General features: G+C 49.4%; 1 protein-coding gene across 4 annotated transcripts in view; it reads left to right on the forward strand.

The window, feature by feature from the left end:
- ARHGEF16 (Rho guanine nucleotide exchange factor 16) overlaps nt 1-13,931 on the forward strand; it is a 41,613-nt gene that overhangs the window by 12,747 nt on the left and 14,935 nt on the right. For 3 of the 4 annotated variants that reach the window (XM_074975796.1, XM_074975795.1, XM_074975797.1), the window contains 6 exons: nt 523-1,109; nt 4,430-4,481; nt 5,635-5,804; nt 7,657-7,713; nt 8,048-8,208; nt 13,651-13,803. In XM_074975796.1, the coding sequence (XP_074831897.1) occupies nt 549-1,109; nt 4,430-4,481; nt 5,635-5,804; nt 7,657-7,713; nt 8,048-8,208; nt 13,651-13,803 (1,154 nt within the window). In that variant the 5' untranslated portion in view covers nt 523-548. Of the gene's footprint in view, nt 1-306; nt 1,110-4,429; nt 4,482-5,634; nt 5,805-7,656; nt 7,714-8,047; nt 8,209-13,650; nt 13,804-13,931 lie in introns of those variants that run through there. The other variant, XM_074975794.1, reaches the window with a different exon arrangement.

Below are 13,931 nucleotides of genomic sequence, written 5' to 3' on the forward strand. Positions count from 1 at the left end.
GCAATCCTATTCCAGGCACATCCCATTTTCCAGGCACAGCCATATTCTTGCCTTGCTTTAAGCTACAATAAGAGGAAGCTGTATACTGAATTTGGTGGTTCTAGCTCCGACCATTCCAGAGGAGTTCTTATTCAAATAAACTCTCTGCACTATGGAGTAGCTAGTAAATACACTCATGGGTGTTTTTGTTTTTTTCCCAGGGCTGCTGTTCTGTATATTGATTTATTTGCTGGGTGTTTTGTCTTTTGTGTGGGTGTGGTGTTTTGTTTTGGTTTTGTTTTTTTTAATTTCTCCCATCACAAAAGTCCTAGGCTAGCCTGTGCTCTTGTCTGCCATCAGTTTAGAGTAAATTTTCCAGACTCTCCTATGTTTCTAAGACGCTGCACATCCTGGGGGTGTGTCTCTATGAACAAGCCAACCAACCCATGCAGTCGGGAAGCCCCTGCTTTGTTGTTCCCAGGTCTCTTTCGTTGCCTTGGGAAGAGGTAAGAGCTCCTTGTGGCCTTTCTGTTCTCTCTGCAGGGTCCGTGGCTCTCCACAGCACCAGCATGTCTCACAGGCACTCTGACGGCTCCATGAGCGACAAGGCCCTTCTCCTGGAGCAAAGGTTCCAATCGGAGCTCCAGATAGATGACCATGTGACCTCTCCCCCTGGGAATCGCCGCTCCGTGGTGGCACTGGACAATGGCTCGCTGGCAGCCCAGCACTCCCCGCCTCCCGCTGAGCCCCGACGGGTCATCCTTAGCACGGAGAGCCCAGCCGCACTCAAGATGGGCACCCAGCAGCTGATCCCCAGAAGCTTGGCCGTGTCCACCAAATCTAAGACCCCTGCCAGGCACCAGAGCTTCGCTGTAGCCATGCTGAGTAAAGAGGCCACTCGCTGCGACCACAAGCGGATGTCGGCCCCCAGCATTTCCACAGACGATCTGGACATCGAGATGGATTCCAGCGGGAGGCCCATGCGCAACCTGCGGAGCACCTCATACCGGGCAGCCATGAAGGGCCATGAGACCGCTGAGGAGCCTGAGCCTCTGAAGGGCGGCGCCGCCCTAAAGCCACCGTCAGAGGACACCAGTGCACAAGTGGCTTGCAGCCCGGGGAGAACCAAGGTAGGCCCTGTTTCGTGTTTCTGGTCCCTCCTGCTGCCAGAGCTCCAATGGGTGCTATTCCCTGAACCACAGGCTATTAGTAACGGTAATGGCTTAGCTCTGAAGAACCCCTAGCCATGGAGCAGGGAACTCATTGCACTAGGTGCTGTACAAACAGAACAAAAAGATGTTCCCTCCCTCGGGGAGCTTACACTTCAGAGCAGGGGTGAGCCAACATTTTACGTCAGGCCTAACTTTTCATCCCTGCAGTCAGGAGGCTCTCCCTTCCCCAACCTGTCTAATGTGATTCAAAATGACAGACATTTGAGTTATGTTCATATGAAAAAACACTTCCAGCACATGTATGAAAATAAGCATGCGGAATGTAAAGCCTTTTTATTCAGTACATAAATATGTGTACACACCCAGAAAAAGAGTGACACGTTTCAACATTTTAATGAGATGGATGAGCCTGAGACCCAGCAGCCGATCATGCTGTGCCCCGCACTTAAGAAATTTCACAACCCCAAGGGGGCCTACCCTGCACTTTGCACACCCTACTTGGAGAGTACCACCTCTCCTGGCCGGACTCCATCAGGTGAAGCCGCACCTGGCTGGGTGTTCCCAGAGCCAGTGCTCAGACCAGATTTTTGTGCTCCTCTGTACAGTTCTGCTGAGCGTCGAGCAGGGATGGTGTCTCTCTTGGTTCAGCCTCCTCGAGTCACCTCCCCTCAGGGCTGGTTGCCAAATGCCTCTGTCCTGAAACCAGTTCATCTAGGTGCTGTCATGCGCTTCTGGCTGGGAGTTAGTCACTGGTATTAAAAAAAAAAAAAAAAAAAAAAAAACTGGCTGAGAAGAAGCAGCTGATCCTCACTGCCCAGATGGCCTTCTGCTTTCTGTGGATGTAGGTAGCTAGCGATCATGTGGCTTGGCCATGCTTTTGAAGAACAGCTGCACGCAAAGTTGATGTGTGCTGGAAGGACTGCCGTGCCCTTTTTGGTGGCTTAACTCTGTGTCCGAATGGCATGCTGTTTCACAGTTCAACCCATTATTTGAAAGTACTTCCCTGCAGCCAAGAGGGTCAGGGGTCTGATTTCCAACCCCTGGCTCTAACGTGAAATTTTGCAAAATTACCATAGAACATTCAGACTCTTCCGGCCCCCTCCCCCTCTCCTATTTTCAGGTCCAGCTTCTGTAGATAAGCAGATGGCTTTAATTACTGCAGCTTGAACCCAAAGTATAGTCAGGAAGAGGTGAGAGGCCAAAGAACAATAAATAAACTAACTCCCTGGCTTCCCGTGTATTTTCAATCCATGAGCCACCTTGAATGTGTTCTGCACCTGGGAGGTTATACGTACTTGGCTGAGATCAAAAGAAATATGCCGTCAGAACTGTTGTGCCTTTCAAAACTGGGACTTGAGAGCTGGGGGGAGGGTATGAGATCAGCCCAGGTTAAGTTTTAGCAGCTAAACTCACTTGAAAAGGTTCGCGGGGCAGGGCAGAATTTGAGGGCAAGAACAGGCTGTGTATAACTGATGTGGGAACTAATCCTTTGGGAGGCCATGATCCAGCTGTTTAACATCAGCTCTTGTCCTGCCTGACTCCTTCGTTCACTCACAGTCTTGTCTAAGACTTATGGCTGAGGGCAGCTGCTTGGTTTGAAGCACTTTTCTCAAGCATGTAAGTAGCAGCCGATGGAGCATGGGCTAAGTTTAGAAAATCCGTGGTTCGGCACAGAGAAGTGTTACAGCACCCGGTGCAGATATACGCAGAAAACACAACTGAATTGCAGCCTGGCACATGTTGGCAGTGCAGACGGGAGCCAATAAGAATGTAACCATGTGTGTTTGCAGGCTCAGTTCTCAGACTTGCCCCCAGCTCAGGGCTAGTGCTTGTAGAAGAGTGAAGTAAGCCCAGAAATGAATGACAGAGGCGCTGTCCTGGATTACATGCAGATCTCCTTTCTACATGGACTGACTAGACATAGAGAGGCAGCATCTGCCAAAAAAATACTGATACACCTTTAAGGCTGTTCTGACATAGAATTAGGTAACGTGAGATGAAAGCTGAGTCACTCCCTGCTTTTTATTTTATTATTATTACAAAAAAAAAACAAACCCTGCAATCAAGGCCTGTGGAATTCACATGCTTTTCCTGGAAAAACAAGGATTTTGACTGGGTAACTCACCGGTTAGGTAACTTCCTTTTCGAAGGAACTAAATTAAAACAAAACAAAAAACAGTAAGATTGAAAATACCTAGGTTCTATCTCAGACCTGCCACCGATTTACCGTGTGACCCTGGGCAACTTGCTTAGCCCAACATTTTCACAGCTGGCCCCTGACTTTTTTTTCTTTTTTTTTTATGTTCTCATCCAGAATAAGTCAGTTTAGGCGATTTCCACAGATCAAAATTGGAGAGTACTTTGCTGATGGCAGAGGAACAAAGAGAATCAATCCTCTTATTTTTAATACAGAGAAAAGTTTCTCTTTCTAGCCTGTGATGCAGGTAAAATGAGGCATCTTCTGTCTTCCCATAGTAAAAACTGTTCTGACCCTCCTTGTCACCGATGTGTCTCTGTGACTCTCCACTTGTGACCTGATGTGAGTAAAGTGTTCTGCCATGAGAAATCTCTCTGCTGGAAGAGAAAAAACCCATCCTTCCCTCTCTGCACACACAACCTGTTCAGCTAACATTGCTACTGAGCTCAGTGTTCACGTGTGTTTCATTCAGACATGAACCAGGATTTTTCTCTTGCAAATTTATAGCTTTTCACTCCTAGGTGTAGGCAGTGGGAATGAGAAAGAGACCGGTGCAGTCGATAAACCATGAGAGGCTGGAAACGGGCTGCAGGTTCGTGCTTAGCCCGTGCTGTCAATGGCCAAAAGTTAATGCTACTTAAGAGCGTGTACCCGACCTATAGTGAAAGGTGGGGAGGATGGTGGAGGTTGAGGGATGGAACCAACTCGTTCACTTAACTAGTGCATCACGTTGTCAGTGTTGGATTGCTCTGTGGATGCTTAGCAGTACTGGATCTACTCAAGGGTTGGCAGCTTCTGTGGAACATCTGCAGGCTGAACTCCCACCAGGTTGAGGCAGGGACACAGAGAGCAGAAAGGTCAGAGAACCAGCACGTGTTGCAGAGGTGGTACAGATGCTGGGCTTGATCTGTGGGTCAACTGCAGACTCAGGGCTGTTAATGCATGAGCTCCGCTCCCCGTAAAACTGACTGGGAGAAAGCAGACTCCAGCATGGACTTGTTGGCTCAGAGCTGCCAGGAGGAGGTGAGGCTCTGTCCACCCCCGTCTGCTAGTGACTGCATCTTTCCTGTGACTCTTGCAGAGAACCCTGGTGAGGAAGCGGATGCAGAAACATGGGGGCTCCTTTAAGGATGGTGAGTTGTTTTTTGCTCCCACTGCTGACAGGCTCTTTGGTGTTGCTGGCGTGACCCATTTCTCCCCTGGCACTGGTTCGTAGGGAGAGTTAGGGAGTGTCCACTGGCTGAGAGGTGCCCCCTGCCTCCAGTGCCACGGGGAGCTGCCCTCTTGGAGAACAGCCTGTGGACAGCCAGAGTCTGGGTCTGAGCATCCCCTGTTGGAAAGAGCTGTGCAAATGAGCCCACCCAGCAAATGGATCAGTCCTTCCTACCACTAACCCAGCAGCAGCAAGTCCTGGTCATATCAAATCAACACTGCTCACACTTGAGGGGCAGGGGGGATGTAGCCCGCACAATGCAAGCCCCAGCCTCCTGTGCAACTGCATCCTCATGCTTGTCTGCTTCATCCCCTTCCCCTGCTCTTGCCTTTAACCATTGACCTGGGATGGGGAACCTACCTTTATTCATTCATCAGGGGGCTAGCTGTCACCCTGGCACTCTGGATCTACCTGAACTACTTGAGACAGAATTTTGTGTGAGATCAAAGCAGCCAGTGTCCCGTGGTCCTGAGCGCTGTTCTGAGAGGTGTGCCGGGAGTCAGGCACTCCTCCGTGGGATTGTCATGTTTGACATTAACCCCTCTCATTGTTACCCTTTCTGCTGAGGGTGGTGTGAGAATTAATGAGCCTCTGGCTCTAGTCCATTTGCGAAGAGCTCAGCTGCTGCTTGTGCTCCTGACCCTGTTTCCTGGGAGCAGGAGCAGGCTGTTGCAGTGTCCCCCAGCCTTGATTTCTCCTCAGCTCCAGCTCTGCACAAAGCCGTTTCAGGTTCTCTAAATGTCTCCTCCATAAAATCTCTCCCTTCATGAGTGTTCTCTAAGCGTCTTAAAGCCCCTGATTTGCCAGCAATGCCTCTGACCCATTCAGCACTCCCATGCCGTCCTGTGCCGCATCCCAGCCTGCCCATGGATCCTGCCCCAGCTGAGAAGAGCCTGCTCCTGAGGCCTTCTGGAGGCCGTTGAATGCAAGGTCCTTGTGAGCCTCACAGGAGGCCTCGGTCTCTACCCTCCCCCCTGTTGTGGAAAGGGCTGCGGGGGGGCAGGGGGCTCTGGCTGGAAGGGGAATGATTTCTGAGTGTGTTTGTAATTTCCTGGCTCGCATCCTCTCTCCAGAGCCCCGGCTGTATCAGGAGATCCGTGAGAGAGGGCTGAACTCCATCAACCATGAGTCAGACGATGACTTGCTCGAGGAGGAATCCATTCCGGAGGAGCATCCTGCTCCTCACTCCATTGTGGTGAAAAGCTATCGCCCTGCCCAGGTGACCTGGAGCCAGCTACCAGAGGTAGGGAGCAGGAGCTCTGCCTCATGCACTGTGGCTTTGTCCTGTCCTGGAGTCTGTCAGCCCTGCAGCATTCCAGAGAGAGCTCGCTGCTGCTACCAGAGGGATTTCTAGTTCAGGAGCTGGGCTCCAGCTTTCCTTCAGTCCCCCACTGTATGTTCCCCTGCTGTCAGTGGGGTTGGGCTGTGTGGAACAGGGCTGCTCACCTGGAGTTACGTAGCTGGAAGGGCTCGTACTATTATATAGCTGAGGGGCAACTTCCATTCCTGCAGAGACACAGCTGTGTTGGGGTTGAAGGTCTCTGTTTTCCCTCTCTGATCCAGCTTTGGCGCTCACTGCATGCGAGTCTCTCTGGGGGCTGAGGAGGTTTTTTCATTTTGGCTGCAAGCTGGGGTTGAGCTGGTGTAAATCTTGCTAAGCCAGGAAATGGACACAAGCCACAGAGGCAGTGGCTGCGGCTGTTCTATTTTGTTGTCGTTTTTTTTTTTTTTCTTCCCCCAACCAAATTAAAAGGGGTTTTAACACCATAACCTGAGCGTCAGAGCTGGGATTGTGACCCTGGGCAAGCGCCTGCAGGACAGGGTGGGGCTGGCAAGGGGACAGGTTAATTTTCATAAAATGGACACAGAGAAGGAGCTGATTGAGGAGAGAGGGTCTAGTAAAAGAAAATTGCTTTCACTCTTTTCCTTTACAGAGCAGGTGAGATCCATATTAGCATCTAATTGGCTGTCCTGGGGCATCATTCCAGATAGACATCAGAAGCGTGCGTGCGTGCGCGCGCGTCCTTCCGTCCCAAATGCTCCCTACACTCATATTTGCTTCATATTTCTGCCAATGTTCTTCTGTTTGTTTTTTCTGCTGATGTGACTCTTCTATTAAATGCCTTTTACACTTCCCAATAGAAGATCACCATTTGTGGTTAACCTTTGACCTCCAAGGGTCTTTGCCTCCAAGGCTGCGAGCCTGCTTTCCTGATTTGGTTATTCACTGCCCTTTCCCGTCCCATGGCAGGGATTAAGCTTCTCAAGAATGTCTCCAAGAAAATCACTTGTAAGAGCCACTGGTAAAGTTAACCCCTTCCAGCAGGGCAGTTTAGCTGCTGCTGCCATCTGCTTCAGTGTTAGCTTTGGATGAGGGGATTGTGGAGATAGGGACCTGATAACTCAGGCCAAGAGGTTCCACTCTCAGGTAGCACCCTGCCAGACTGGGCGGGGTGTGGTATCCCGTGTTCCAGCTGCAATAAGGTTATTTGCAAGGCTCAGGAAGAATATCTCCCATGATGTACAGCTTTTTGCTGTTGACCACATGCACTGGAAATTATTTTTATCCTTGTTTGAACCACCCTTTGTCTGCTGCTGGAAGCCAAGTGTCAGATTAAGGGTCTGGACCTGCTAAATTGGCTTTTGTATCCTAAGACGACACAATGCAGGAGCCTGATAGGACCTCTTGCCATAAGCCTTGGGGTATGATGCACCACCTGTGGGTACATCCACACTTACCAGAGATCAGTCTGGTCAAAGTTAATCTCCCGGGGTTCAATTTCACGCTCCTACTGGGAACTCAAGAAATCAAACTATCTGGGGTCGACAGTCGACCCCTGTACTCTGTCTCATGAGGAGTAAGGGAGGTTGACAGGTCTCCCGTCAACCTCCCTCAGTGAGGACAGCCAGGTAAGTCAATCATACCTAAGTCAATTCCAGCTACGCAATTGCCAGAGCTGGAATTGCACATCTGTAATCAGTGTCAAGGTCTAGTATAAACCTGGCCTATGGAATCTTTCCCACCTGCATATGGGATTTGGCATTGGAAGCAGAACTGTCCTTCCCACTCTGTGTTGTCTCTCTGTCCTGTTCAGGTGCAGGAAGCAGGCATCCTAGACAGAATCACCCCAGAGGAGCGCAAACGGCAAGAGGTGAGGGAAGCTGTTGGGATACGTGAGGGCTGGAGTCAGCTGAGGGGAGATGAATGGGAGCCTTATCCTTGGAGAGACTTTTCAGGTGCGCTAGTGGGTGCCTTCATTAGCAAACCTACTGCGGGTGTGTTTCAGACCCCAATGACAGTAGCTTTCCAGCCTATCCATGGAATGATGCTGTGACAGTGCAAACTTCTCTGGCCTCTTCAGTCCAGCGTGTGCATCATTCTTGCACAGAGGGGGCTCCAGTGCGGCTTTGCTCATTCGTGTTGTCTGTGGGGATGATTGCTGCTGATGGGCATGGCTTTTATTCTCCCGGTGCCCCCTGGGTCAGGCTATCTTTGAGATCATCACCTCGGAATACTCCTACCTGCACAGCCTGGGGATCTTGGTTTGTCACTTCCTGAAATCCGAAGAGCTGAAGGCGACAATGACCCAAACCGAGCACCATCACCTCTTCTCCAACATTGGTGAGATCCTGAGCATCAGCAAAAGGTACGTCTTGGAGGGGAAGGGTGGAGCCTTTTGGGGTGCTGAGGGGAATGGGGAGTACCCCCTTTGCTTAAAGTCCCGTAGGTAGGTCCTGGGGGACATGATCAGTACAGTTGCTGCTGGAGAGAGTTGCTCTAGCTGGGTGGCCCTAATATCACAACATTTTGGCCTGGGCCCTCTGTGCAGGGGAAGGCAGCAGGGCTTAATGGGATCACAGCCTGGTTCACCTGTACCCATCAGTTCCTGTGCAGTGGAGTGCCACAGGGGCTAAGCATTCAACTCCTGGCGACAGCAGCAGCTTATGTAATGTGTGGGTAAGAGTGAGGGGAAGCTCCCTGGCCAGGGAGATCTGGGTCCCCTGCTGGTCCGGAGAGCAGGGACCAGAATTTACCCCATCCTCCAGGAAATAGCTGAAATGATGCCAGGACTTGTCATAGATGTTAAGAGCAGAGTGGGCCATTGCATTCCTCAAGTCTACAGAGCCTAAGCCAGAGACCCTCACTCAGGAACCTTCATCCAGCCCAGCTCTTCTGCTTAGCTGTAGCTGATATTTTAGAAAAGCATCAAGTCTTCAGTTCAAGACCCTGAATGATGGAGAAATCCACCATGCCCTGTGATTGGCTGCCCTTCCTCTTGAACTGTTTGTGTTGTTGAAGGAACAATTGTGGGACACAATAAGGTCACCCAGGGGTTGAATGGAATATATGGCTAGCAAATGTACTGTTGACCTGCCTGCCTCCCCTTCCCCTCTGGCAAGTCCCTGTGCCACAGTGTTGAGCCCACCTGACTGGCATACCGGGGAGCTGGCCCTGTGGGGTATATTCATACAGCTCGTGCCCACAGTGTTGTATTCTCAGGTAGACTCTGCTGGGCCGCCTTGCCTGGTTTCAAATTCCCATCCTGCTGCTCAAGAAGAGCCTCGTCATGTGGGGCAGTGAGGCAGGCTCAGGTGACTCTCCTGGTACAGGCCGGGTCGAGTTCAGATGTGACACTGGCTGGTAGAGCAGAGGCTGCTGGGCAGCCTTTCTGGCAAGCCGCTGTTTGTTTTGTCCCAACTTGTTACGGGGATGCATAAGCAAAAGAGCTCCATCTCTAACCTGCCAGTGCAGGCTTGGCTTCTGCTCTGCAGGGTGTGGTGTGCACGACTGTGCATGTGCGAGAGAGAGACTATTTCTGGCCTGGCGCTGAACCAAAAGCTCGCTGTCTGTCAGGGAGCTGAGCCATGTGCAACGCGCACAGAGAAAGCGCAGGCCAAAGACTCGACAAGGCTGGGGACGTTCCAGGGCCTGGCCACCTGTAGTGGATGGGTGCTCTGTGAATGCCTGGCTCACAGCTTGGTCTGCATGAGAGCCCGGCTAGAGCTGGCCTGCACAGGGCACAGAGGGTTTTGGCAGGGAAGTTGCAGTAGAATGACTCCTAAAAGAGACGACAGAAAGAATCTGTTGCAGGAGGGGTAAGCACAGGACAGCGGAAGACCCAGAGTGCTGATTCTAGCTCTGCCACTGATTTGCTCTGGGACATTGGGTCCGTCACTTAACCCCTGTGTGCCTTTGGGCCCCCTTCAGTGAAAGGAGGTAGGTGACATTGGGCTGGTTCCTTTGGCCCTGGGCAGGGGAGAAGACATGTCTGCTAAAAACATTGTTATGGCTGATTCAAAAATTGTTCCTGGGCAACAGCCAGTTAAAACAAAGTAATAAAAGCTAAATGCACAAGCCATCTGCCAGCTGGGTAATTAATCTGTTCCCCTCCCCCCGACATTGCTTTCTGGGATGTCCCTTCCCTTAGTGCTTATGGGGCGGGTGGGATTTCTTGTCTCTTAACCTGCACTGTCTCGCCTGGCTGCTAGTTCGCAGTGATGAGCAACTGGAGCCTTCATTCTCTTGGAGCAGAGAATCTGTCTTCTGCCGCACAGCAATGTTAAGCATTTACAAAGCTCAGAGCAGAGCGCGTTTCTGTGAGTTGTGGCGCCTGGGGCAGATGGAAATCCATCATTCTGTCTTTTAGAACCTAGCGTTTTTCCCAGAGCCCTCTCTGGAAGGGTTTTGCTGACTCCTTTCCTCCCTGGAGTTCTTTCTTTTATGGCCTATTGCAAAGTTCTCTGCTCTGGAGATCTGAACTCAGGCTAGGTCTACACTAGCCACAGAAGATCAAATGCGCATTCTGGGATCAATGTTGAACCCAGAATTCCTTGTGAGCCTCAAGAGTTAAGGAATGTCAGCAGGAGGAGCACTCCCGTCGACATTCTGCAGTGAAGACAGAGACCAGTGTCGACGGCTGCAAAATCGAGCTTAGGTACGCAATTGGCATATTAAAACTGCATATCAAAACAAAAAGCAGTCAAGTAGCACTTTAAAGACTAGCAAAATAGTTTATTAGGTGAGCTTTCGTGGGACAGACCCACTTCTTCAGCCCATAGCCAGACCAGACCAGACTCAATATTTAAGGCACAGAGAACCAAAAACAGTAAGCAAGGAGGACAAATCAGAAAAAGATAAGGTGAGCAAATCAGAGAGTGGAGGGGTGGGGGGGAAGGTCAAGAATTAGATTGAGCCAAGTATGCAGACGAGCCCCATAGTGACTCAGAAAGTTCCCATCACGATTTAAACCATGTGTTAATGTGCCGAATTTGAATATAAAAGTCAGCTCGTCCACTTCTCTCTCTAAAACGGTGCGATAATGTCTCTTCAGTAACACACACACCTTGAGGTCACTGACAGAATGCCCCATTCCATTAAAATGTTGACTAACTGGTTTGTGGATCTGGAGTGTTTTGATGTCTGTTTTGTGCCCATTGACCCTTTGTCTAAGGGAGTTAGAAGTCTGTCCAATATACAAAGCATCTGGGCATTGTTGGCACATGATGGCATATATGATGTTAGTAGAGGAGCATGAGAAAGTGCCTGTGATTCTGTGAATAACCTGGTTAGGTCCAGTGATGGTATTTCCAGAGAAGATATGTGGACAAAAGTGGCAGCTGGCTTTGTTGCAGGGAAAGGTTCCAGGACTGGTGTTCCTGGGGTATAGGCTGTGGCTGTTAGTAAGGATCCTCATGAGGTTGGGAGGTTGTCTGTAGGAGAGAACAGGCATGTCACCCAGGGCCTTCTGGAGTGTAGCATCCTGATTAAGAATAGGTTGTAGGTCTTTAATAATTCGTTGCAGTGGTCTGAGTTGCAGGCTGTAGGTGATGACCAGTGGTGTTCTGTTCTTGGCTTTTTTGGGCCGATCTTGGAGTAGCTGGTCTCTGGGTATGCGTCTGGCCCTGTCGATTTGTTTTTTTTACTGGACCTAACCAGGTTACTCACAGAATCATGGGTCAGAGTCAACATTTTAATGGAGTGGGGCATTTTGTCAATGACCTCAAGGTATGTGTGTTACTGAAGAGACATTATCGCACTGTTTTAGAGAGAAAAGTGGACAAGCTGACTTTTATATTTAAATTTGGCACATTAACACATGGTTTAAATCATGATGGGAACTTTCTGAGTCACTATAGTGGCTCGTCTGCATACTTGGCTCAATCTAATTCTTGATCTTCCCCCCTCACCCCTCCACGCTCTGATTTGCTCACCTTGATTATCTTTTTCTGATTTGTCCTCCTTGCTTACTGTTTTTGGTTCTCTGTGTCTTAAATATTGAGTCTGTTCTGGTCTGGCTATGGTCTGAAGAAGTGGGTCTGTCCCACGAAAGCTCGCCTAATAAATTATTTTGTTAGTCTTTAAAGTGCTGCTTGACTGCCTTTTTGCTTTGCTAAAATTGCATAGCAGCTGTCGGCATTCCTGGTACGTGTAGACATAGCCTTACTCAAGCATGCTCACACAGCAGGGAAGCGATGAGGGAAGAGTGAAAGAACTGGGCTTGCTTAGTTTAGAAAAGAGAAGACTTAGAAGGGACTTGATAATGGTTTTCATGTACCTCAAAGAGGCCGTGTCTACACTGGGAAAAAACTTCGAAATGGCCATGCAAATGCTCATTTCAAAGATTACTAATGAGGTGCTGAAGTGCGTATTCAATGCCTCATTAGTATGCCACCAGCCGCGGCTCTTCAAAATTGCTGCCTTTCGCTGCTGCATGGCTTGTCCAGATGGGGGTCCTTTTCGAGAGGACTCTGCCAACTTCGAAATCCCCTTATTTCTACCTGCTGATAGATTTCGAAGTTGGCAGTGTCCCTTCTAAAAGGACCCCTGTCTGGACGAGCACCATGGCAGTGAAACGGGGCAATTTCGAAGAGCCACAGCCGGTGGCATGCTAATGAGGCGCTGAATATGCATTTCAGTGCCTCATTAGTAATCTTCAAAATGACCATTTGCACGGCCATTTCGAAGTTTTGTTCCAGTGTAGACGTAGCCAGAGGGTTATAAGGAGAAGGGAGAAAATGGTTCTCCTGGGCCTCTGAGGATACGACAAAGAGCAATGGGCTTAAATTGCAGCAAGGGAGCTTTAGATTAGACATTAGGGAAAACTTCCTAGCTGTCAGGGTGGTTAAACACTGAAATACGTAACCTTAGGGAGGTTGTGGAATCTCCATTGCTGGAGATATTTAAGAGCAGGTTAGACGGACACCTGTCAGGGATGGTCTACGTGGTGTTTGGTCCTGCTGAGAAGGCAGGGAACTGGACTCGATGACCTCTTGAGGTCCCTGCCAGTTCTAGTGTTCCATGATGACCTAGAGAGTATGCTTATCAGGTTTTCAGGTTACACCAAGCTGGGAGGGGTTGTAAGAGCTTTGGAGAGTAGGGTCAGACTTCTAAACGATCTGGACAAACTGGAGAAATGGAGTGAGGCAAATAAGATGAAGTTCAATACGGACACATGCAAAGTTCTCCACTTAAGGAGGAAAAATCAGTTTCGCTCATAAAAAATGGGAAGGGACTCTACCCGGGATGGAGTACTGTGGAAAGGGATCAAGGGGTGTGTCTACACTTGCATTCCTCTTTTGAAAGAGGTATGCAAATGAGGCAAATCAGAAATGCAAATGAGGTATAAATTTGCATATTTGACATCTCATTTGCATATTCTAATTTTGAAAGGGCTTCTTTCGAAAGAAGAAAGCCAGTGTAGATGCTGCTGTTTTGAAAGAAAACCCCATCTTTGAAAGAATCCTTCTTCCCATTAGATAAATATCTAATAGGGATGATCTAGATGGTGCTTGGTCCTGTAAAGAGGGCAGGGAATTGGACTTGGTGACCTCTCACGGTCCCTTCCAGTTCTAGTGTTCTGTGATTCTATATCACTGGTAAGAAAGGTCTCTAGACAACAGGGCATTAAATAAGAGAGTGAATGAGGAGAAAAGGGGAGAAGAGAGAACTCCAGGGACGATCAAGAAGCTCTAAGAGACAAAAGGAATGGCAAGCCAGAAGGGCACAAAGGAGCATACCTGTACATAGACCTGAAGTCTGCTTCCCATGGGCCCTCTGACTGCCTTGTGTATTTATCTTCTCTTGGCAGTTTTTTTGAGGACTTGGAGAAGCGGCACCAAGAAAACGTGTTGATCCCTGACATCAGCGACATCCTGGAGGATCACGTGTCGAACCACTTCAACCCTTATGTCATCTACTGCTCCAATGAAGTCTACCAGCAAAGGACGCTCCAGAAGCTGCTGTGAGTATTGCTAACAGGTAGGGCTTTTGGGCCTGTAATTAGTCATTAGTCATCAAGTCACACCCCAGGGGGTAGGGGGAAACCTACCTTCAACTAGTAATAGCGTGATGTTTTGTGTGGGCTCTTGG

This window comes from Carettochelys insculpta, chromosome 23 (assembly GCF_033958435.1).
Source record: "Carettochelys insculpta isolate YL-2023 chromosome 23, ASM3395843v1, whole genome shotgun sequence".
Classification (NCBI taxonomy): domain Eukaryota; kingdom Metazoa; phylum Chordata; order Testudines; family Carettochelyidae; genus Carettochelys; species Carettochelys insculpta.